We start from the raw sequence: 23,600 nt of genomic DNA, 5'->3' as shown, positions 1-23,600 counted from the left end.
GAGCATCCGCTCTTTTATTTTTTCTTGCCTTTTTTTTTTTTTTGTGGACTCCGAACTCTGATTAAGCCATTAAAAAAAAAAAAAAAGGAATCCTCCTCCCATCCGGGCCATTTTAAAATCCCGAACATTTAAACCCCACGCCCCTCCCCAGAATTAGGCGCTCAGAAGTCTCCATCGTGTGCATATATATTAAAAAATATTTTTTTTGTTGTGGACTTTTAAACACTCCACCCTAAAGAACTGTAATTAGCTATAAAGAAGCCTTCCCTGTATTTTTCCATTTTTAAAAAAAAAATTAATTTTAAAATTCTGAACTCACCCCCCCCCCCAACTAATTAGCCATCAAGAAAGAAGCGCAGATCCGTGCAGTTATATTTTTTAAATTTGTTTTTATTCTCAATTTTTAAGCATCCCCTCCCCCCAATTAGTCCATATTTTAATTTTTAAATTTTGAACTTTTCAACCCCAATCCCTCCCCCTCTACTGATTAGTCACCAAGAAAAATTCCCCAGCAGGTGGAGATATATGCGTGTACATATGTACACACACACACACACACACACACACACACACACACACACACACACACACACACACACATACACACACACACACACACACACACACACATATATATACTATGTATCTATCTATCTATATATAGGTGTATATTTTGTTTCACCGATTTATTCTGAACTTCTAAACACCACCACATCTAGGAACTCTGATTATCCATAAAGAAAGAAGCTCCATGCACTGCATACATTTATTTTTAATTTTAAACACTTTAACTTCTCTCCCCAAACTGTTCACTTCTGTATACACAGTTGGATACAGAAGAGAATTATTTAGCCACAGGGAATCTCTATTTCATAGATAATAAATTTTGCACGTTATTTTCAAAACTGCCCACCTGTTAACCCCACTTCCTCCTCCACCCCAATTAGAAACCAAGAAAAATAAAGGATAATCGAGATCGTATCTACTCAGTGTCGGAGTCCAAAAATGTGTCTCTTTCCGCATCAAAGTGCCCATCACCTCTCTGGCAGGAGGTGGGCCATATATTTCACTCTTGGACCTCTGGACCACTGGACAATGTTGGACTTGTCCAAGTCCTTTCCTTGGTTCCTTCTCTCTGCTTCACTTTATCCTTTTCAGGGTTTTCTTAAATCATCTTTTATTATTTCTTACAAGGCCATAATATTCCATTTCATTCACTTACCAACCATCTCTATTTCCCCAGCTATTTCCTTCCATGGTCACTCTAAGATGGTGTATATTTTATTTTGTTGATGATTCATTCCTTATTTAAACCATTTCCTTCACTTTGCTAAACCTGGCTACAAAATGAAGGAAGAATTTCCTTCCAAAGGAAGACAGAGAAACCCCAGTCACTTACTGACTGGAGAGATAGAGATCTTTTAACCTTTCTCAGTCTCACTTTTTTTATCTGTAATATAGGTGATACTTTATAGCACTTACTTTTCAGGGTTGTAGTGAAGATCAGATGGGATAATACACTCAAAGTGCTTTGTAAACCTTCAATTATGCCAAAGTAAAAAATGCCAAAGTACAAATGCCCTTTGGGGGACTTAAAATGTTTTTATTTTATTAAAGAGCTATTTCATCCACTGTTATTGTGTCAGAAACTATTATGTCTTTCAGACTTAGTCTCCTAAGGACAACAGTACCAGATAATTGGAGAAACTTCTAATGATTTATGCTAAATATCACTGATGGCACAGTATAACTTCGAAAACCCAACTGGAACATTCTTTACTAGGAAGGTTTGCCTAGGTACATGGTACTTTCTTCCTCTGGCAAATGATTGTCTAAATACTGTACCCCAGTTAATTAATAGTTTAGATTTTGTAAATAGCTCTGGAGATCTAAAGAAGTCAAAATAGCCTTTCCTACTGACTCTGATTGCCTATTCCTTAGTTGGATTGTCCACTACACAGCTTATATGGGAACAAAAAAGTCTTTATATATTTTAAACTTTAAAAAAAATGAAATCAAAAAGATCCCTATAGAAATTCAGTAATCCTCTGAACAGGATAATTAGAATTTTGCTTTAACAGTTCAGTTAATTTATGATTAAAAGTTAGCTGGATTCAATATATACACATCTGAATAGGAATTTATTTCAACAATTTCTCTTTATATGGAGGACCTAAAATATCTGAACCCTGTTCCCTCCCCCTCCAGAGAAAAATGGTCATAATATGCAGTTTATTAAGAGTTGATTAGATACTAAATCCATTCAGCTCTTGTAACAATCTTTTTTCCTTCTCAGTAATGAGTAGGCAGAACCTCCTATGAGAACTCAAAGGGCATAGCTTAAATAGAGAGCATTCCATAAGATCTGGGAATTTTTGGAATGTAACCAAAATAGGAACCAGATTAAATTGCCTGCATACTATTCAAACTACAAACATTCTCTTGATATAAGCCTGTTTTAAACAGTTTCCAATGTAAAATCCCATTCTCTCATCATTTTCATGTTCATAATTCTTAGTTTTCATTAGGGATGTCTGGTTTAGAAAATACAATGAAGAGGCCATGAACCTGTATTAGGGAGAGGCAGGACTAGGAACTTTGAAATATAAGAAAAAGAGCTGGAAGCTCTTAGAAAGCCTTTGCATGACCTTAATCAATACGAAAAAAGGCTATTTCAATAATTATCATACTCTGACTGTAAATCAGTTCCAATACCTGCTAGTATCAAAGTTACTTTAGAAAAGTAACTGCTTGGATATGCTCAGAAAATCCTGGGAAGACTTATATGAACTAATACAAAGTAAAGTGAGCAGAACCAGGAGAACACTGTTCTTAGCAATATGGTAAGGACAATCAACTGTGAAATACTTCAGTACTCTTCAAGAAAATGATCAAAAACATTTCCAAGGACCCACAATGAAAAATGCTCTCTAGAGAGAGAATTGATGAACTCAGTGCAGATTTAAGGATTTTTTTTTCATTTTTTTCTTGGAGTTTATTTTTTTTGGCAGCATGGCCAATATAAAAATGTATTTTGCAAGATTCTACATGCACAATTGATATCATATTGCTTGCCTTCTCAATGGGTGGGGAAGGGGTGGGAGGGAGAAAATTTAAAACTAAAACCTTTTCAAAATGAATGTTAAAAAATGGACTACTGCCCAATATAATTTATTGCCCAATTATATGAATTACAATATAATGTACTGTCCAATATAATTGGGCATTGTCAATCATTATGTGAGGAAGAATGTCTTGAGATTGTAAAGCTGACTTGTTTATTGCCCAGTAAAAGTGTTCAGGATGACAGATTGGCAATATACTACACAAGGAGAAAAGGCCAAGAGCAGTTAATGTGGAGTATAGGATTGCATATTCAAACTTAGATCAGTTTCAGTGGGATGTAAATTTCTGGGAAGGTTGAGGAGACAGCCCTGTGAAGACAATGGTAGGATCCCTTTCCATACCCATCTTCCCTTATTCCATTCCACCCTTTTTGAACTGGATGATTCCCCAACCTGTTAGACCAAAGGTCGACCCCTGAATACTCTCTATGTTCCCTTTTCTCCATTCACACAGCCACCCCCATCCCCCATCCAGTTCAGGCCCTCATTGTTGCTGTTGTGTTCATCCTCTGTTGCCGAAGAAGACCATGCCATCAAAGACATGATGACATGACTTGCACTTGACTTTGTTTCAAGTGAGGGTGGGCTGTGCAGGTCACCAGCCTCACTTCTCCTCCAGAATCATCTGAATCCAGTGACCAGATATTCATCAGGGTGACTGGAGGTGGCCCAGGATGCACTGGGAGACCCTGACCCCTTTAGGCCAAGGCCTATTCAGGTACTCACTTAGGGTGAGGTAATGCCCATTCAGTGAACAGGCCTGTTTGTAAGTAGCAGGGAAGTAGTAAGTAGATGGAAGCAAGGAAAAGAGAAGAGAGACAAAGGGAGAGAGGGAGAAAGGGAAAGAAAAGAGAGAGAAAGAGAGGGAATGATAGTGTAAGCAATCTGCTAAAAAAACGGAAGAAGACAGGATCACCTTTATCTGTAAAGTAGTTGGACTAGGCAAGAAGAGTCACTTTTTAATTAGAGGATAAAAAAAATGAGAAAAAAAAGTTCAGCAAAATTAATCAATCTATCAACTGAGTCTGACGGTATATGTAAGCATGCCACAATTTATAATCATCCACATTTCCAGTTGAGGGAGTAAGTGTATTTTCTTATCTCTTTTTAGGGACAAACTTGGTTATTGTAATTTCACAGAGTATAGCTTAATCTTTTGTTCTTCGTATTTATAGTTATAGTCACTGTGTATATTGTTTTCCTGGTTCTACTTACTTTCCATGAGTTCATATAAGTCTTCCAATTTTTTTCTGAATTCTTCATAATCATCCCTTCTTAATATGATAATATAATTACATTAAATATGTAATATAATTATATTAAATACATTATGATATAATATTATAGTATAGTATTAATTAATATAATATTCCATTACATTGATATACCACAATTTGTTTAGCCATCCTACTACTTATAGGTATGCACTTTGTTTCCAGATTCTGGCTACCACAAGTGCTGCCATAAATATTTTGATGTAGATAGGATCATTCTTTTTATCTGTGACCTCTCTGGAGTTTGCCTAACAGTAAAATCTCTGGGTCTTAATTTAGTCACTTTCACAACACAGCTCCAAAATTGCTTCCCATAATGGCTGGACCAATTCAGAACCTGCCCAACAGTTCATTAGAGTGCTTGTCTTTCCACAACCCCTCTAACGTCGATTACTCCCGTTTTTTATCATCTTTTCCAATTTGCTGGGTGTGAGGTAAAAACCTCAGGCATTTCTCTTATTATTTGATTTGCAGCAAGCCTTGTTAGGAGATCACATTCTTCTTTGAAGTTTGTTCATGGTATCCTAGCACACTCTTGGTAGAGCAGTGGAAATCAATTTGGAATTATGCCCGGAAAGTGACCAATCTGTGAATATCCTTTGACCCAGCTGTACCACTTCCCACCAGGCCTCTACCCCAAAGACATTAAAGAGAGAGGAAAAAGATCTGTATGTACACAACTACTTACAGCATTTATTTTCATAGTAGCAAAAATAAAAAACCAAGAGAATGTCCTCCTATTGGGGGGAATGGTTAAACAAATTGTGGTTTTTGACTTATTGAACTACTGAAGTAACAGCTTCCTAACTAGTCTTCTTACCTCAAGTCTCTCATCTCTCTAATCTATCCTTTACACAGCTACCAAGATGATTTTCTTCGCTTGCTGTTTTTTCTTTTAAAAATGTTTTATTGACATATTTTGTTTTTTATGCTGTCTTCTCTCCCCCATCCCCAGACATCCCTTGTAACAAAGAAGGGAAGAAAGAGAGAAAAAGCAATTGGAAGTTCAGCAAAACTAACCACACAACTAATCAAGTAAGTCCAACAGCATAATGCAGTGCTTCAATAACTCATTAATGCAGTTCCCAACCTCTCCAGTTCAGTGTCATCATCAGGGACAAACTTGATCATTATAATGAGGCAGGGCTCTGTTTGGGTATTTCGTTCCTTCTGTTTATACTGCTGTAGTTATGGCATAGATTTGTTTTCCTAGTTCTGATCTCTTCCCTCTACATCAGTTCATATAAGTCTTCCTACACTTCTCTGAACCCTTCCTATTTACTGTTTCTTACAGTCCAGTAATGTCCCATGGCATTCACATACCAGGCTTGGTTCAGTTCAGCTAATCCTTATTAAAGGCATTAAAACAGTAGTATTTCCAACTCACTGAAAAAAACGTACCTCACCATTTCCTGGTTTCAGCCAACTATTCTGCCAGGCTATTTTTCTTTTCTCTTTTTAATTAAATTTTTTCCAATTAAGAAAAATCTATTTCTCTTTACCCCACCTCCACTTCCACTGAAAAAAGAACAAAACCCTTGTACCAAATATGCATAGTTAAGAAAATTACCATTGGCCATATCATACACATGCACACACATACACACAAAATGGAAATTATTATATATGTATGTATATATATATATATATATATATATACATACATATCTCTCTCTATATCAATCTCACAATCCCACTCTATGACCTTTTTGTCAGAAGGCAGGTAGCATGCTTCACCATTAGTCCTCGGGAGTTTTGGTTGGTCATGTGTTGCTCCTATTTCAAAGCAGTTTGTCTTTATAATTTGGACTACTAGGGAGTGCCACAGATAGTTAACACATTGGACTTGGAGTCAGTTTGAATACTTCCTTAGACACTTACTAGCACTGTATCCTTGAGCAAGTCACTTAACCTCTGTCAGCCTCAGTTCCCTCATCTGTAAAATGGGGATAACAACAGAATAGTACCTACCTCTCAGGGTTGCTATGAGGAACAAATATGATACCACATGTAAAGAGCTCTGCAAACTCCAAAGTACAATATAAATTTTAGTTATTGTTATGTTGTATACATTTTTCTTCTGGTTCTGCTCACTTCATGCTATATCAGTTCATCTAAGTCTTCTCAAGTTTCCCTGAAACCATCTCCTTCATTCTTTCTTATAGCACAAAAGTATTCCATTACATTCATATACCATAATTTGTTCAGCCATTTGCCAATTAATGGATACCCCTTTAGTTTCCAGTTCTTTGCCAACACAAAAAAACCAAACCTGCTATAAATAATTTTGTACATGTAAGTTCCTTGGCTTTTTCATCTCTTTGGGCTATATGTGATATTACTGGGTCAGAGAGTATATACACTTTTATTAATTTTCAGACCATAGTTCCAAATCATTTTCTAGAAGGACTGGGCCAATTCACAGCTCTACTAACAATGCTATTTTCCTGCAGTCCCTCCAAAATTGTCTTTTTCCATTTTATTCTTTGTGATCTTTTCTATTTCTTGTTTGGTAATGAACTCTTTTCTATAGTTACGAAAGGCAATTTCCTCCTTGCTCTTCTAATTTGTCACCATTTACATACAGGTCATGTATCTACTTGGCATTGATCTTGGTATATAATGTGTGATGTTTGTCTATATCTCGTTTCTGCCAAGTTGCTTTCCAATTTTTCTAGCAGTTTTTGCTAAATAGTGAGATCTTAACCCAGTAACAGGAATTTTTGTGCTTATCAGACTACTAGGTTCATTAGCTTCTAATTGTTTTGTATCTAATTCCCAAATGATTGTATCTAATTATTTTGTATCCAATCTGTCCCACTGATTCACCTGTTTCTTAACCAATCATAAATCATTTTGGTGATTACTGCTTTGAAGTCTAGTTTGATATCTGGTACTGCTAGGCACCCTTCCTTCTAACTTTTTTCATTATTTCCTTTGAGATTCTTGACCTTTTATTTCTCCAGAAGAAGTTAATTTTTTTTCTAGCTCTATAAAGTAATCCCTCGGGTAGTTTGATTGGAATGGCATTGAATAAATATAATAGCTAGCTTGATACTTTTTATTATATTGATTTGATCTGCTGATGAGCAATTAATTTTTCTCCAGTTATTTGTCTATCTTTTTTTGTAGTCTTGTAGTTGTGTTTGTGTAGTTTCCGTGTGCTTTGGCAGACTGCCAACTCTTCATTTTATACATTCTGGAGTTGTTTTAAGTGAAATTTCTCTCTCTCTTCCTGCTGGGTTTTGCTGATAATATTCAAATGTGCACATGATTTATGGGAATTTATTTTATGTCCCGGAACTTCGCTGAAATTGTTTCATTTAACTTTTAGTTGACACTAGGGTTTTCTGTGGAAAACACCATATCATCTCCCAAAAGTGGTCATTTTATTTCCTCTTATACCCTTGATTTCTTTTTTCTAGTACTATATCAGATACTAGTGGTGATAATGGGCAGCCTTGTTTTATTCTTTTTTAAACCAAAGTTTTAATTGGTATTTTCTATTTCTCACATCATAGTATCCTATGTATTCCTTCCTCTCCTTTGCCAGGGAACTATCTCATGTGACAAATGGTAATTTTTACAGAGGGGAAAAAAACAATCAGCACAACTGATCAATACATTGAAAATGTCCAAACTTTCAATGTGTAACACCTGTGGACCTCTCACCTCCACGAAGGGGTAGATGGAGGGTATGTTTGCATGTCTCTTGATTCAAGCCTCTGGAGAGTCATTCACTGATTTACAGCTACTTTTCTAGTGTATTCTAAGACTTCTGGAAACTGAGGCCTTGTCCTTGCTTCCATTCCCATTTCCTTGTCGAAGTTTCCTTTGTGGATGAAGTTGCCCAGTGTTTTATTTCATTTGATTCTGTTGCTTCATGTTTTAACCAGAGCCCTTCACATTGCCATCTTAGTTGGAACTTCCTTTATTTTTCCTGCCTTTTATAAGAGCTTCTGATTGACAGATGGGTTAAAATATTTATAGTGTTTGCAATGTGCCAAGCACCAAGCTAAATTTGCATGCTAAACGATGAAGAGGCAAATATAAGCAAACAAAACAGTCCCTCCCTGCTCTTAAGCAACTTATTGTTGTTGTGGTTACCCTTCGTTTCTGAAGAAGATCATGCCATCAGAGAGATGACTTTGTTTTGACTGAGGGAGAGCTGTGCAAGGTCACCAGCCTCACTTCTCCAGAGTCATCTGAATCCAGTGACCAGATATTCATCAGGACGACTGGAGATGGGCCAGGATGCAATGGGAGACCTTGGCCGCTTTAGGCCAAAGTCTGTTCAGGTACTCACCTGAGTGAGGTAACACCCATTCAGTGAATAGGTCTGTTTGTAAGTAGTGATAGTGTGATAGGAGAAGATAATACATAAAGGGGAGCTAGAGGACGGACAGGTACGTGCGTGGCAGCACAGTGTGGAGATGACTGGAAAGTGCCATAGAAACCAGGATAGTGACAAGATAAGGCCAATGCTGGCCTATTAAATCCAGCCCAAGGTGGTTCAAGGGATGCAGTCTAATTTTCCCATGAAGAAGCAGTGATGATGATAGAGCAGGTGGAGACGTCATTCTTCACACGGCTCCTTAAGTAAACTTTCTAATACATCACTTCTTTAGTTTAAAAACCTTCACAACGACTTAGCAATTCTCAGCAATACAATGAGCCAAAGCAATCTCAAAGGACTCATGATGAAAAATGCTATCTGCCTCCAGAGAAAGAACTGATGATATCTGAATACATGCTGAAGTATAATGTTTTTTACATTCTTTTTTTGCTTGAGTGTTCTTCCACAAAATGACTAATATGGAAATATTTTACATGACTGAATTTCTATAACCTATATCAAATTGCTTACCACCTCAGGTGAGGGCAGGGCAGGCAGGAGGGAGGGATAGAATGTGGAGCTCAAAAACTTTAAAAATTAAACAAATGTTAAAAATTGTTTTTACATGCAATGGGAGAAAATATTATTTACAAAACATGTACAAACTCTGAAATCTGGCGTTCAATGCTCCTTATAATCTGACTCCAAATTACTTTTCAGTCATCTCATGCAATTTTTCCTCCTATACCCTAATTTCTAATTCTACTGGACTACCTCCCTTCTCCATGTCTTTGCCCTTGAACCTGAAGACTCACACTGAAAGATAACAACATACCTGTTCCCTCAAATATCCTAACTTCTCAATTCCTCTGCTTAATGCCAATGACCTATCTCATCTACACAACATCACTCACAAGTGTTCCATTTCAGTGATCAAGAACTCTGACATATCAGATCACAATCTCTTATCATTGTATCTGTCATTATGCTTTATCCTTCCTAAACCTATTCTCATCCTCACTTGGACATCCAATCCCTTCACTCCTCAGTCCTCTCATTCTCCAAGGCCTTTGACCCTGCCCTAACCTCCCTTTCCTCCCTTTCTACTTTCAACACTATAGCTAACAGTTTCAACTTTGCGCTATCTAGCCTGGACTACTCCTATCATCTACTTCTTTGCTCCTACTCAGCTGCTGCTGAAAGGAAACATGCACCTGAACCTAAGAGATCCACTACAAATGTTATCCCCACAGTAAGGTCTTTTACTTCTCCCCAGTTGTTCCTTCATTCCACTCTCCCCTGGAACAGAAGATGTCTTAGACTTTCATTTCTAACACTGTCTCTTGCCTCGTCCTCAGCTGAGGACTTCACCTCATACCTTTTCAAGAAAATAGACTGTATTGATTACAAAAATGCACCTTAGGACAACTCTGAGATATCACCTTACACCTATCAGCAGATTGGCTAAAGTGACAGATACCCTTCGATTGGGGAATGGCTAAACAAGTTGTGGTATGATTGTGATGGAATACTATTGTGCTGTAAGAAATGATGAACTGGTTGATTTTGGAAAAACAAAATCAGACCGTTCACCATCAGCTCTGTCTTGTCCTCTCTCTAAATCTCAAAACCCCTTCTCATTACCTCCCCTCCCTTTGCTCCTCCTTTACTTTAGTTTCTCTCTCTACATACACATTTGATCCCATTCTCACCTGTAGTTTCCAGCAGATTGTGGCTGTTATTATCCTCTCCCCCTAATTTTTAATCTCTCCCTATCTATTAATTCTTCCTCTGCTGCCTACAAATATGGCCAGGCCTGTCCCACCCTGAAAAAAAACCACCTCAGTAGATACAACCAATTCTGCTGGTTATTCCGTATCTTTCCTCCCCTTCTCAGTCAAACTTCTTTAAAAAGCCGTCCACACTTGGTGCCTCCACTTCCTCTTAACTCTACTAAATCTTTTACAACCTGTTTGTCAACTGTACCATTCAACTGGAATTGCTTTCTCTAGTGTTACTAATGACCACTTGCCATCACTATCAAGCTCTTTGTGGAAGCTTTAGGCTGTCTTGGGCCTTCTTCTCTCTCAACACTCTACCACTTGATGACCTCACCAACTCCCCTGGCTATCATGATCATCTTTGTGGAGATAAAAACAAAATCTGGACCTCCAGGCTTGATCTCAAGTCATCTATCTCCAACTACCATATATTTCCAACTGGATTTCCCATAGGCATCAACAACTCATTTTCTTTCCTCCCAAATCCACCCTTCCTCTGGACTTCCCTGTATCTGTCAAGGGTATCATCATTCTCCCAGTTAAACAGGCCTACTCACTGAATGAGCCTTACCTTACCCTAAGTGAGTACCTGAACAGGCCTTGGCCTAAAGGGACCAAGGTCTCCCATTGCATCCTGAGTCTTCTCCAGTCATCCTGATGAATATCTGGTCACTGGATCCAGATGGCTCAGGAGTTGAAAGTAAGGCTGGTGATCTTGCACAACCTTCCCTCACTGAAAACAAAGTCAAGTGCAAGTCATGTCATCATGTCTTTGATGGCATGGTCTTTGCAAACAAAGGACAAACACAACAACAACGTCACAATATCAGCATCATCCACAAATGACCAAATCACTGAGAATACTTTATTGTTAAATACAAAGAGGTATACTTTTCCCTTTATTTGTTACACTAAGAACAGTCTTGTTGTGTCTCCAAGTGACTGCCAATTGTAGTTGCTAGACTCAAAGTTCTCAAAGGGTATGACATGAGTTTCTCACTGGTATGCTTGAATTACATGGAACTAATTCTGGTGATGTGTAATCTTTCTAACTTAAAAGTTCAGTGTGCCATGATCCTCCTGTCAAAGAATGATGCTATGTCATGAACAAAACCAGTGTGAGAACCACTGAAGAGTCTGCTTCAGGCAGCTGCAAGCTGAGTTCAGTCCATATCTACTTTCCTGCTTGCCTTTGTAGCGGAGTGGATTCTCTTCTGTTTCAGCCTTTCACGATTCATGTTTTCTACCCTGAAAACAAAAAACAAGAAAATATGCCTAGATGCCCAATTAACAGCTTTCAAAGTGAAGGCTGGAGCCACTACAAAGCAGAAAGGCAGTGAGATACACAGGCAAGCTCCTCCCTTCCCACTGAGAATCTTTTCAGTCTTCTCTATCACACCACAGCCTGCTCATGAGTCCTGATTTCTTACAGTGCCTCTTTCAAAACCCTTATAGATTTCAACCCTGTTGGAAAGAAGGCCCCTGAAACCTGATTATAGGAATTCAGGGAACTTTCCGTTACCTGATCCTTCGAAGCACAGCATCTTCTTTGGATGGCTCTTTGGGAATCTGGCTGGCCTGGGCAATCATGTCTCTAATTTTCTGGAGGCAATTTGCCAAATTTCGAAACTGATAGCGGCTGGAATCAGAGGTAATAATCAACTCTCCTGATTTGCTGATCTTATTTTTGAACTAAAGTAAGAAAAAAGAGAAAATTCAAAATTTCACAGTGGAAAATATAAAGGCTTAAACAGAACTAAAAGCTATAGGGGTGTGTAAAGGCAGTTAGTTACCAAGACAGCAATCTTTTGCTGGATAGGCTCTGCAATCCAGTCTGCTGTTGCTAAATGGAACCGGACTTCAGCCTTGGTATTTACTGTGAACGAGAGGGAGAGTAAAATGTAAATTCACTGAGAATCCTTCATGGGAAGCACAGGATAACAAGGACACTGAGACGTGCAGCCTGAGAAGTTAAATAGTAATGCTTCCTTAGCGAGTCTCTAAGGGAAAAGACATCTAACCTTTATGTTTCAAATTCTGGAATGTGAAGTTTAGAGGATTTGGAGCTGGAAGGAATTCAACCCTTCCCTTTACAGATAGAAAAACAAAGGTCAAAGGGATAAAATGGCTTTGATAAGGCAACAACTAATTAGCAGCATACCTAAGATTCTAGTACACAAACTGCCTCCTCCAAGTTGGTTCAGGTCATAAGGGGACAGAGGGTTAACCCTTTAAGGATGGATTTTGGGAGAAAAATCATGCTCTCATATGTATCAATTCAATGTTCCTTTTCCATATCTGAAAAGAGCAGGGAGGAATAATGTCTATATGAATGATGCTGTAAAAACATTCCCGGGCAAGCAGCAGGTTCACTCTGTTCCCTCTCTTGATTTCGTACTTGAAGTTTAGTTGTAGCAACCCACAGCAAAGAGCTCCAGGAGCAGGCCAGAGGCCAGAGTGAAAAACAGGAGTACTGTGAATGGGCCACAGTTACACCCTACTGAAATACCCTTTATTCTACTTGAATGTTATAGCATAGCTACCCAGGCAATTGTAGCATTTAGAAAGCACTGAGGTACCTTTATTAACATTCTGCCCTCCAGGACCACTACTCTTGGAATAAGATATCTGCAGGCGATCTGCAAGACAAAAGAAAAAAAGACATATTACTCTGGGTCAAAATGAACTGTTTACGAGTTTACATTTTATTTTAATTTTTTATTGTTATCTTTTAAAATTTTTTTATTTGTTATCTTTTATCATCCTCATTTCTTATTGTATCCTTTCCCCTTTGGTTACCCAGCAAGCTTCTGTTTATGACAAAAAATAAAAACAATCTATCAACAAGCATTTGTCAGTTGCAATTACATGAAAGGCACTTTGCTAAGAACTGGGCATATATAAAAAAAAGCAAAAACAAAACCTGTCTTCAAGGAGCTTACATTCTATTGTACCTGAATAGGTACATGAAAGAAATATTCAGAGTAGATGGAAAGTTGCCCCAGAGAGTAAGTAAGAGCAGATGGAGTGATCTGGAAAGGGTCCTGCAGAAGGTGGGATTTGAAGTGACTCTTGAAGGAAGCCAAGGAGTCCAATGGTTGGAAAAGAGGAAGGAAAGAGCATTTCAGTCATGGGAGGACAGTCAATACAAAAATACAGAGAAGATGGAGCATCAAGTATAACAGTAGGTAGATCACATGGCTAGATCATAAAGTATGAGGAGGGGAGTAATATATAAACTAGGCTGTGAAGCACTTTAAAAGCCAAACAGGAATTTATAATTGATCCTAAAGGGTAATAAAGAATCATTAGAATTTATTGAGTTGGGGACAATACAGTCAGGCTTGTACTTAAGAAAAATCATCTTGGTCCCTGGGTAGAGGATTGAATGGAGTGGAAAAAGACCTGCGGGAGGAACTCCACTCAGAGGGCTGTAATCTAACTATGATAACACAGGTAAGAGGTGATGAGGGCCTTAACTAGGTGGTGGCTCTGTGAGCAGAGAGAAGTATGTGAGCAATGCTGTGAAGAAAGAAACTGTCAGATTTGGCAACTGATTAAGATAAATGAGCTGAGTATGAGAAAAGAGTTGAGGTTGACATAAAGTTTGGAAACTGGAAGGGCAGTGGTGACCTCAAAAATTAACAGGGAAGCTTTGAAGAGGAATGGGTTTGAGGGGGAAAGATAATGGTTCTGTTTTGGACACACCAAATTTGTAATGTCTACAAGATGTCCAGTTTAAAATATACTATAGGCAGTTGGTGGGACTGCAGCTCAGGAAAGAGGATGGAGTTGGGTAAAGAAATCTGGAAATCATCTACATAAGGATGATAAGTGAACCTGGGGAGCTGATAAGATCATCAGTTGAGAGAGTAAAGTGAGAAAAGAGGGCCCAGGACTAGTCCTTGGGGTTTACTTATGTACGCTAACTAGGTATGACACGAAGATCCAGCAAAGGAGACAGTTGGGGAGAACCAAGAGAAAGTACTATCATCAGAACCAAGAAAGAAAGGGAATAGAGGAGATGGTAGTCAATACTGTCAGATACTTCAGGGGTCAAAAAGAATGAGGATTAAGAAAAGGTCATTAGATTTTGTAACAAAGAGATCACTGTTAACTTTAGAGGGACCAGTTTCAGTAGAATGAAAAATCTGGCAATCAGACTGTAACAGATTTAGAAAAAAAGTGAGAGGAGAGGAAGTGGAGGCACTGAGTGTAGTCAGTTTTATTGAGGAGTTAGTAAAAAAGGAGAAGAAAGATACAGGATGGTGCAGATATAGCATGGTAAAGATATAGGATACTATTGGATATAGTAGGAGTGAAGGCTTTTTCATAAAGGGGAAGACTTTGGTATGCTTGTTTTTGTGTTTGTCCTTCGTTGCCCAAGAAGACCACGCCATCAGAGAAATGATGACATGACTTGCACTTGACTTTGTTTTGAGTGAGGGAGGGCTGTGCAGGTCACCAGCCTCACTTCTCCTCCAGGGCCATCTGAATCCAGTGAGCAGGTATTCATCAGGATGACTGGAGATGGGCCAGGATGCACTGGGAGACCTTGGCCACTTCAGGCCAAGGCCTATTCAGGTACTCACTTAGGGTGAGTTAATGTCCATTCAGTGAATAGTCCTGTTCGTAAGTAGTGGGGAAGGAACCAATAAGTAGATGGAAGGAAGGAAAAGAGAAGAGAGAGAAAGAGGAAGAAAGAGAAAGGGGGAGAGGGAGAAAGGGAAAGAAGAGAGAGAGAGAGAGAATGATAGTGTAAGAGATCTGCTAAAAAAAAGGAAGAAGATAGGATCAACTATATGTAAAGTAGTTGGACTTGGCAAGAAGAGCCACTTTTTAATTAGAGGATGAAAAAAATGAGAAAAAAAGGAGTTCAGCAAAATTAATCAATTTATCAATTGAGTCTGACAATATATGTAAACATGCCACAATTTATAACTCTCCATATTTCCAGTTGAGGGAGTGTTTTTTCTTACCTCTTTTTGGGGGCAAACTTGGTTTTTATAATTTCAGAGCGTGTAGCTTAATTTTTTTGTTCTTTATATTTACATTGTTATAGTCACTATGTATATTGTTTTCCTAGTTCAACTTACTTTCCATGAGTTTATGTCTTCCAATTTTTTCTGCATTTTTTATAATCATCCCTTAATATATTATATAATAATACAGTATTAATTAATATAATATTCCATTACATTGATATACCACAATTTGTTTAGCCATCCTACTACTTATAGGTATGCACTTTGTTTCCAGATTCTGGCTACCACAAGTGCTGCCATAAATATTTTGATGTAGATAGGATCATTCTTTTTATCTGTGACCTCTCTGGAGTTTGCCTAACAGTGAAATCTCTGGGTCTTAATTTAGTCACTTTCACAACACAGCTCCAAAATTGCTTCCCATAATGGCTGGACCAATTCAGAACCTGCCCAACAGTGCATTAGAGTGCTTGTCTTTCCACAACCCCTCTAACGTCGATTACTCCCGTTTTTTATCATCTTTTCCAATTTGCTGGGTGTGAGGTAAAAACCTCAGGCATTTCTCTTATTATTTGATTTGCAGCAAGCCTTGTTAGGAGATCACATTCTTCTTTGAAGTTTGTTCATGGTATCCTAGCACACTCTTGGTAGAGCAGTCGAAATCAATTCGGAATTATGCTCAGAAAGTGACCAATCTGTGAATATCCTTTGACCCAGCTGTACCACTTCCCACCAGGCCTCTACCCCAAAGACATCAAAGAAAGAGGAAAAAGATCTGTACGTACACAACTACTTACAGCATTTATTTTCATAGTAGCAAAAATCAGAAACCAAGAGAATGTCCTCCTATTGGGAGGAATGGTTAAACAAACTGTGGTTTATGAATATAATGGAATATTATTATTCCATAAGAAATTATGAAATGGACAATTTCAGAGGAAACTGGGAAAATCTTTAAGAATTAATGCAGAGTTAAGTAAGCACAACTAGAACAATTCATACAATGATTACAAGATAATAGAGAAAAGCAACTTTGAAAGACCTTAGAAGTCTGATTAAGGCAACAATAAATTTCCAGTCTAAAGAAATGAAGATGAAACATACACTTACCTTCTGATAGAGAGGTAATGAACTTAAAATAAAGAGACATATATTTTCAGCATGATTAATGTGGGAAGATATGTACTGAGGGATTTAAGATATGAAATGAGATGACATGAGTACTTTGGAGGCATTATGCAACTATAATCTATCACTATTAGGACTCTCTAATTAAAGGAGGTTTGTGAGAGGGCCACAAGTACATTTGTTACTTGTTAATTGGGGAGAAAAAGGAAAAGTGTGCTTATACTCTTTACTTATCCACTGGACAATGGCTCTTAGTCTTACACGTTTATGTTAGTTCTCTATATATAACCCTTTTATTATCAATGTCTCCTATCTTTTTCATAAAGCATTTATGAGCTTCATGGAGATTATCCTTATATTCAGAATTCTAGTATGGAAGGAAGAGACAGATACTTTTATTATGCTCATTTTATACACAGGGAAACTAACAAAAATAAACAATAAATGACTTATCTACAGTCACTGAAGAAACTGAGACTGAAATACAGATCTCCTACCCAGTAAAAAACTACAGGGCACCCAAATCTGTTGGCCTTAATCGTTCTTTTATTTTTAAAATTAGGATTGTTTTAAAAGCTGAAAAATAATGACAAACCACACCAGGATCTTACTTATGTTACACTGAAGTGTAGGCGAAGTAGAAGGAACAATGGAGCTGTGTTCTTGAGCCCAAGCTCTGCCACCATAAATCACTGTTTAGCTGGGCAAATCCATTAACCACTTGGAGCCTACATTTCCTCAACTGTCAAAAACAGAAAATAGGACCAAATCCTCCAAACTGCCACTGGACGTATACTTCTTGGCATATGTACCTTGGCAGGTTAAATTCAACATGTCAAAGGCCTCTTTCTTCCTCCAAACATTTTTATTTCTGTTGATGGAACATCTACCTTTCCAGTCACCCAGGCTTACAACTTTTAAGTCATCCTTAATTCTACCCTCTCCCTTACTTTCCATCTCCAACCAGTCACCACGTCTTATTTATTATACTTACATAACTTCTCTCAAATCCAGCCCCTTCTCTTCTCTCATGTGGCCCAGTGTTCAGACCCTATTTGCCTCTCTACTGGTCCACTGCAATTACTTCCTAACTGATCTCCCCTTTTCCAGTCTCAATCTTCTTTATTCCATCCTTCCCACAGCTGGCAAATCCAATATTCCTCAAAGAGAGTTCTCACCGTGTCACTCTGTAGTTTAGTAGCTGTCGGTGGCTCCCTATTACCACTGAGATAAAACAGACTACACAGTTTGGTAATTAAAATTCCATAATCTGGCTTTTACCTAGCTTTTCAGATTTAAAACAATCCCCGTCATGTACTCTGTAGTCCAGTCAAATTGTCCTACTAGTTTTTCCTTGATTTCAATACTTCATTTCCTCTCTCCACACCTTTGCTTTCCCATGGCTCTAACATACATACATCTCACCTTTGTTTCTCAGAGCAGTAGTTTTCTTTAAGGCTTCAAGGTCAAGTGCCACCTCCTAAGGGAAATAGATTCCAATCTCCCCCAGCTGTTAGTGCTCTCTCCTTTCTCAAATTATTTTCTATTTATTTTTATGTGTGCATGTAATCCTGGGAGAATGTAAGATAATTGAGGCCAGTGACTTATTTTTTTTTTATTTGGAGCCCCACATTTAGCAAAGTACATGATTGTCATTCACTTGTTTCAGCTGTTTCTGATTCTTCGTGATCCCATTTGGGCTTTTCTTGGCAAAGACGCTGGAGGGGTTTACCATGTCCTTCTCCAGCTCATTTAACAGATGAGAAAACTGAGGCAAACAGGTTTAAGTGACTTGTCTAGGGTCACACAGCTAGTAAGTGTCTGAGGCCATATTTGAACTCAGGAGGATGAGTCTTTCTGACTTTATGCCTGGCACTCTATCCACCGCACAACCTACATTATACATAGTGATAAGTTAATAAATTATTAACGAATAAATGTTTGCTTAACAGAACTAAATCTCTACATTCCCTTCCAACTCTATGATACATAATCTATGAAAAGCAATCTTACTGATCAAACTTAACTCAGAAGGAACAGGGGAGAAAATTACAGTGATGATAGTGTTGGAAACACATCACTCTCATGAAAATCACTCAAAAACAGGGTGGGCAGGGGAAGGTGATTTATTCTACACGTCTTGAGCCATGGGTACTGTTCACAGAGAACAGACACACAGACAGAAGCCAAATTGAGCCTTTTTATGGGGTTAGTACTTCCTGATCCTTCCCTTCAGAACTGAGATTGGTCCCAGCTCTTGCCAGGTTACAATCTTTCTAGCCCACCCACTACCTGTCACTCCTTGATGTGTTCCCTCCTCCTGAACATACTTTGACATAGATCCTATGATCAGAAAGTGGAGGGATAATCATATGTGGGTGTGTCAGTTAATATGCATGAAGCTTATTAAGCAAGTGCAGTTGAGGGAACACTGTGACTTCATCTCCCCCTTATTTTGGTAGCCTCCTGCTGAAGCAGGACTTTGAGACTTCTCAGTCCTCCCTCCCAATCATATAGCTATCAGATGTTTCTTTCTGTGGAGGGTAAACTACCTCTTTCCACAGTCAGTATTCTGGGATTTTTTAGTTAGTTGAAAGACCTTTTGTGGAGTTTCTGGAGACGTGCTAGAAACAAACAAGCATAAGGTAGCAGTGGATATATAATCTATTATAGCTGATACCCAATAGAGCTCTCAACTTAAGAGACAACGAAGAGGGAAACTCTTTAGAAGAATAATTTGTTTTCCTAAGACAGTGAAGAGGCAAAAATTGACTTACCTATAGGAATGTCAGTGCTGGCCTGCTTGGCATTATCCTACAACAAACAGACATATACACTCAATGGTAAGAAAGACATACAATGCTAAACAAATCTGAGGTAGCTGAATCTGTGCCCTAGGTGATTTAAGAAAGGGAGTTGGCAAACTACATACAGCTTGAGAAAGAAATCTGGTGGGGAGCTATGGCCAGTTTTTACATTTGTGAAATCCAATAAAACTTTATTTACCCTTCATTTACCAGTATAAGGACAATTATTAGGCTGAGCTGTAGAAAAAGGCAGTCATTTGCCAACTCCTGAGATGATGTGAGTGCTGTGGAAACGTTATGCAAACGTAAGCTATTCGATTACTACTTAAAGTCTCAAATAAGAACACTCCCCAAAGTCACCAGATTTGTGGTCCCAACTAGATCTGTTTGTTTGGCATCTTACTGAATCTACTATTCCTTTTTACGGTGGAGTCTGGCACTCCAATATGAACGTCAAAGAGTGGGATAGAAGCAAAGATTCCATAATATAATATAGCAAAAATTCCAAACTGAAAAGAAAGCTGTTGGTATCTCCATTACAGTCAGGTTTTGTATTATCCTTACACTAGAGACAACGCCATTTTCAATTCAAGTTGAGTTCCTTGTTTGAATTTAAATAGAAGAAAAGCCAAAAGCAAGTATCACTGTAGTTAGGGCTCCTCCTATTTTAGTTACATATGCCTTAGGGTTCATGTCACTTTTTTCCTGGGGGTTTCAAGCAGTAAGATGCCTAAGAGCTGCTAGAAAACTCCAGAGCTGTAGGGCACTTTCACTAGCAAATCTAACAGCATTTGGGAAGTACTGTGCTTTTCCTCAGCCTTGTCAGTATTTAAGGACTGATGGCTGCTAAAACATGCTCAGCTTCTAACTGGGTAGGTAACCCCAGGAAACTCACTTCAGTTTTCTGCGCCTCAGTTTCCCCCATCTGCTAATCTGATGGTTCTAGTTCTGACATTCTATGAGTCCCTGGACTTAGACTAAATGTTCCTCAGGTCTCAGCTCTTCAGGCTGGACAGGCTACAGCAGTAGGATAAAAAAAACACCTCGGGTTTACAAGAACCTGGGATCTATCCTAGCCCTGTTTTCCCTCTCACTGCCTCAGTTTCTTTTTCAGTAAGTGAGGGGGTTGGGCTAGATGATCACTAAGGTTCCTTCCACTTCTGCCACACTTCTTTTTTGTTATTTTGGAGGCAAATGACTTGCCTAGGGTCACACAGCTGGTGAGTGTCTCAGATCGCATTGGAGCTCAGAGCCCTCTGGCCTCCAAAGCCAGCGTGCTCTATCCACTGCACCAAGGGGCTGCCCCAGTCCTCACTCTTTGACACTGAAAGCCATCCACTCCGCTAGCTGCTAAGCTAAGCCGGGCCACGAAAGACCGGCAAAGGCTCTCGTGGTCTGATCTTGGGACTGAGCAACCTGGGGCTTCCTTGGCCACGCTCCCCACCGAAAAGGAAGCACGTGCTCCACAAACTCCGCATTTTCAAACCTAGCCAATGAGGCGCCAGCTTTCCGAACACAAGCGCGTCTCCAAGCGTAGCCAATGAGGCGCCAGCTCTCGGACAAGCCCCACAACGTCTCCAAGCTAGCCAATGAAGAGCCAACACTCTGACATCTCCATAGTAACTCCACATCCAGCCAATGAAACGACAGCTTTCAGACGCCCAACACTGGACGGCGAGCCCTACCCCTACCCAAAGAGCCGCCTGCTCTCTGACGTCACCCGGCGGGGAGGCGAGGCCTCTCCCGTCGGTTCTCCCTCCCTCTTCACCCCATCCGCCCTTACCGGAACCCTCCAGGCAGTCTCCCGGCCTCGGGAGTCCGGGTAAAGCTTATCCAGACTGTAGATGCTCTTGAACTCAGAGCTGGCGGCCTTCTCGTGAATATCACGGCAGAGGCAGCGGCCAGGCGGCTGAAGTAGAGCCAGCCTGAGGCAAGCCCTGTTCGGTAACCCAAGAAGACCTCGGGCGGCGGCCATGTTGCCTTCTTTTGGCTGCTTCCGGCGGGTGTTCACTCGCTACAAGTCCGGCCGGAAACGTAGCGCAAGGACAGAGTCTCCTGGCTACGAAGTGTCCGCCCATCTTCGACCTGGGGAAGCTAGCTGGAAGGCAGGGTCAGGCTTGTTGTAGTCGTGGCCCAAGGTGGCGGGATGGATTTTTTTGTTACTACCTATTACTAGACTGTGAGCCCTAGCAAGCAGGGACTAGCTTTTTCATTTCTTTGTATCCTCAGCGATCCACGCAGTGACTGTCACATAGGAGGCACTTTATAAATGCTTCTTGACTGATGTTTGTGACCCGTGACTTCATATATGGCTTGTATGCATATGTGTACGTGTATGTATGTGTACATATATACGTGTGTATATGTATATGCATATGTATACACACATCCACCAGCATCTGTAGTTGGAAAAGCCCATAGAGATATCAAATCCAGAGGTTCCCCTACCCCTTTTTGTGTCATGTACCCCACCATGGGAGTCTGGTGAAGCCCTTCTTACAGTGGTGTTTTTAAATGCACAATTTAAAATATAGGATTGCAAAGGAAACCAATTCTATTGGAATACCTTTATCAGTTAAAACAAGTTCACCAACCCCACATGAGAACCACTTCCTGACTGGTGAGTAACCCATTCCCTTCATTTTACTGATGAAGAAACACGTAGGGAATATATGTCAGAGACAAGGTTTGAACCCAGGCCCTGTAGACTCTAGAGCTAGTAGCCCCAAGCACTGGGTTTGGAGCCAGAGATCCTTGATTTGGAATCTTTAATCACAGATGCAGGCCTGGATTGACCATTAGTGGTCATCCGATTCAGCCCTCTCGTTGAGGAAGAACAAGTCTAGGGAAGTTAAGGTCTTTGACCAAGGTTATGAAATTCATAGCAGCTCCTTGATGATGAACTTTATGCATTATTCTCTGCAATCTGACTTTCAAAGTCATTCTACTAAAATTACACTCTCCAGAGTTACCAGTGATCTCTTATTGTTGAATCTAACGGCCTTTTCTCGATCCTCATCCTTCTGGACTCCTCTGCAGCCCCTACCCCTCTTAATTACCCTTTTCTCCTTAATATTCTCTTCTCTTTAGGCTTTCTCCTGATTCTCCTCCTACCTGTGTAATAGCTCCTTCTCAGTCGTCTTTGCTGGATCTTCACCCAGGTCATACTAACTCTGGGTTTCCCCTATGACCCGGTTCTGGACTCTCTTTTCTCTAAATAATTTTGGTGATTTCATCACTTCTCATGAGTGCAATTATCTATGCAGATGATTGCCATATACATGCACATATACATATGTATACTCTTGCACATATACACATACATGGATTCATTGCATAGATACATGTGTGTTTGTATCTTCCTAATCACTCTCCTGAGCTCCAGTCCCAGCTGACTTGGACTTCTCAAATTGGATGTCCTGTAGGCATTTCAAACTCAACATATCCAAAACTGAACTCATTTTTCTCCTAAAATCCTTCCTTCTTCCTGACTTTTCCTATTATAGTCAAGGCCACCACCATCCTCCTGTTTACCTAAGTGTTATCATCAATTCCTCACTCTCATCCCACATATCCCATCTTCTGATATAGACCCATATCACCTTATTTCTGTACTAGTGTAATATCCTTTTGGTTGGTCTTCCAACTTCAAGTCTCTCCCCTTCCAATCCATTGTCCGTTCACCTGCCAAAGTTATTTTCCTTAAGCCATGTCAACCCCCAGCTCCATGAATGCTAGTGGTTTCCTGTTACCTTGCAAATTAAACATAAAATCCTTCGGCATTTAAAGCTCTTCACAGCCCCTTCCTAATTACTAGTCTTTTTTACATTTCACTTCTCTCCATATGCTCTTGGATAAAGCTATACTGATCTTCTTCCAGTTCCTTTCACGATATTCTATCTCCCTCCTTAGTGTCTGTTCATTGGCAGTCTTCCATGCCTGGAATGTTCTCTCTCCTTACCTCCACCTCCTGTCTTCCCTGGCTTCCTTTAAGATTCAGCTGAAATTGAACATTTTACAAGTAGACCTTTTGGTCCCATAGCTAGTGCTTTCCCTTTGAGATTATCTTCTACTGGAAGAGATTATTTTTACTCTTGTGTGTAAATAGCTATTTGCATGTTATCTCTCCCGTTAGATTTTGAGTTCTTTGAAGGCAGAGCTAGT

At 39.4% G+C, this 23,600-nt stretch overlaps 1 protein-coding gene across 1 annotated transcript; it reads right to left on the bottom strand.

Moving 5' to 3' along the window:
* Nucleotides 1-11,359: 11,359 nt before the first annotated feature.
* MRPL58 (mitochondrial ribosomal protein L58) lies at nucleotides 11,360-21,459 on the bottom strand. Its single transcript, XM_072645630.1, has 6 exons — nucleotides 21,220-21,459; nucleotides 19,407-19,443; nucleotides 13,096-13,155; nucleotides 12,310-12,392; nucleotides 12,039-12,208; nucleotides 11,360-11,764 (listed from the first exon to the last, which is right to left on the bottom strand). The coding sequence occupies exons 1-6, from the start codon at nucleotides 21,409-21,411 to the stop codon at nucleotides 11,680-11,682; spliced, it is 627 nt and encodes a 208-aa protein (XP_072501731.1). The 5' UTR covers nucleotides 21,412-21,459; the 3' UTR covers nucleotides 11,360-11,679.
* Between the last annotated feature and the right edge of the window lie 2,141 nt (nucleotides 21,460-23,600).

This window comes from Notamacropus eugenii, chromosome 2, assembly GCF_028372415.1.
Source record: "Notamacropus eugenii isolate mMacEug1 chromosome 2, mMacEug1.pri_v2, whole genome shotgun sequence".
NCBI lineage: Eukaryota > Metazoa > Chordata > Mammalia > Diprotodontia > Macropodidae > Notamacropus > Notamacropus eugenii.
The sequence above is the reverse complement of the archived record's forward strand: the minus strand, read 5'-3'. Positions and strand labels throughout refer to the sequence as shown.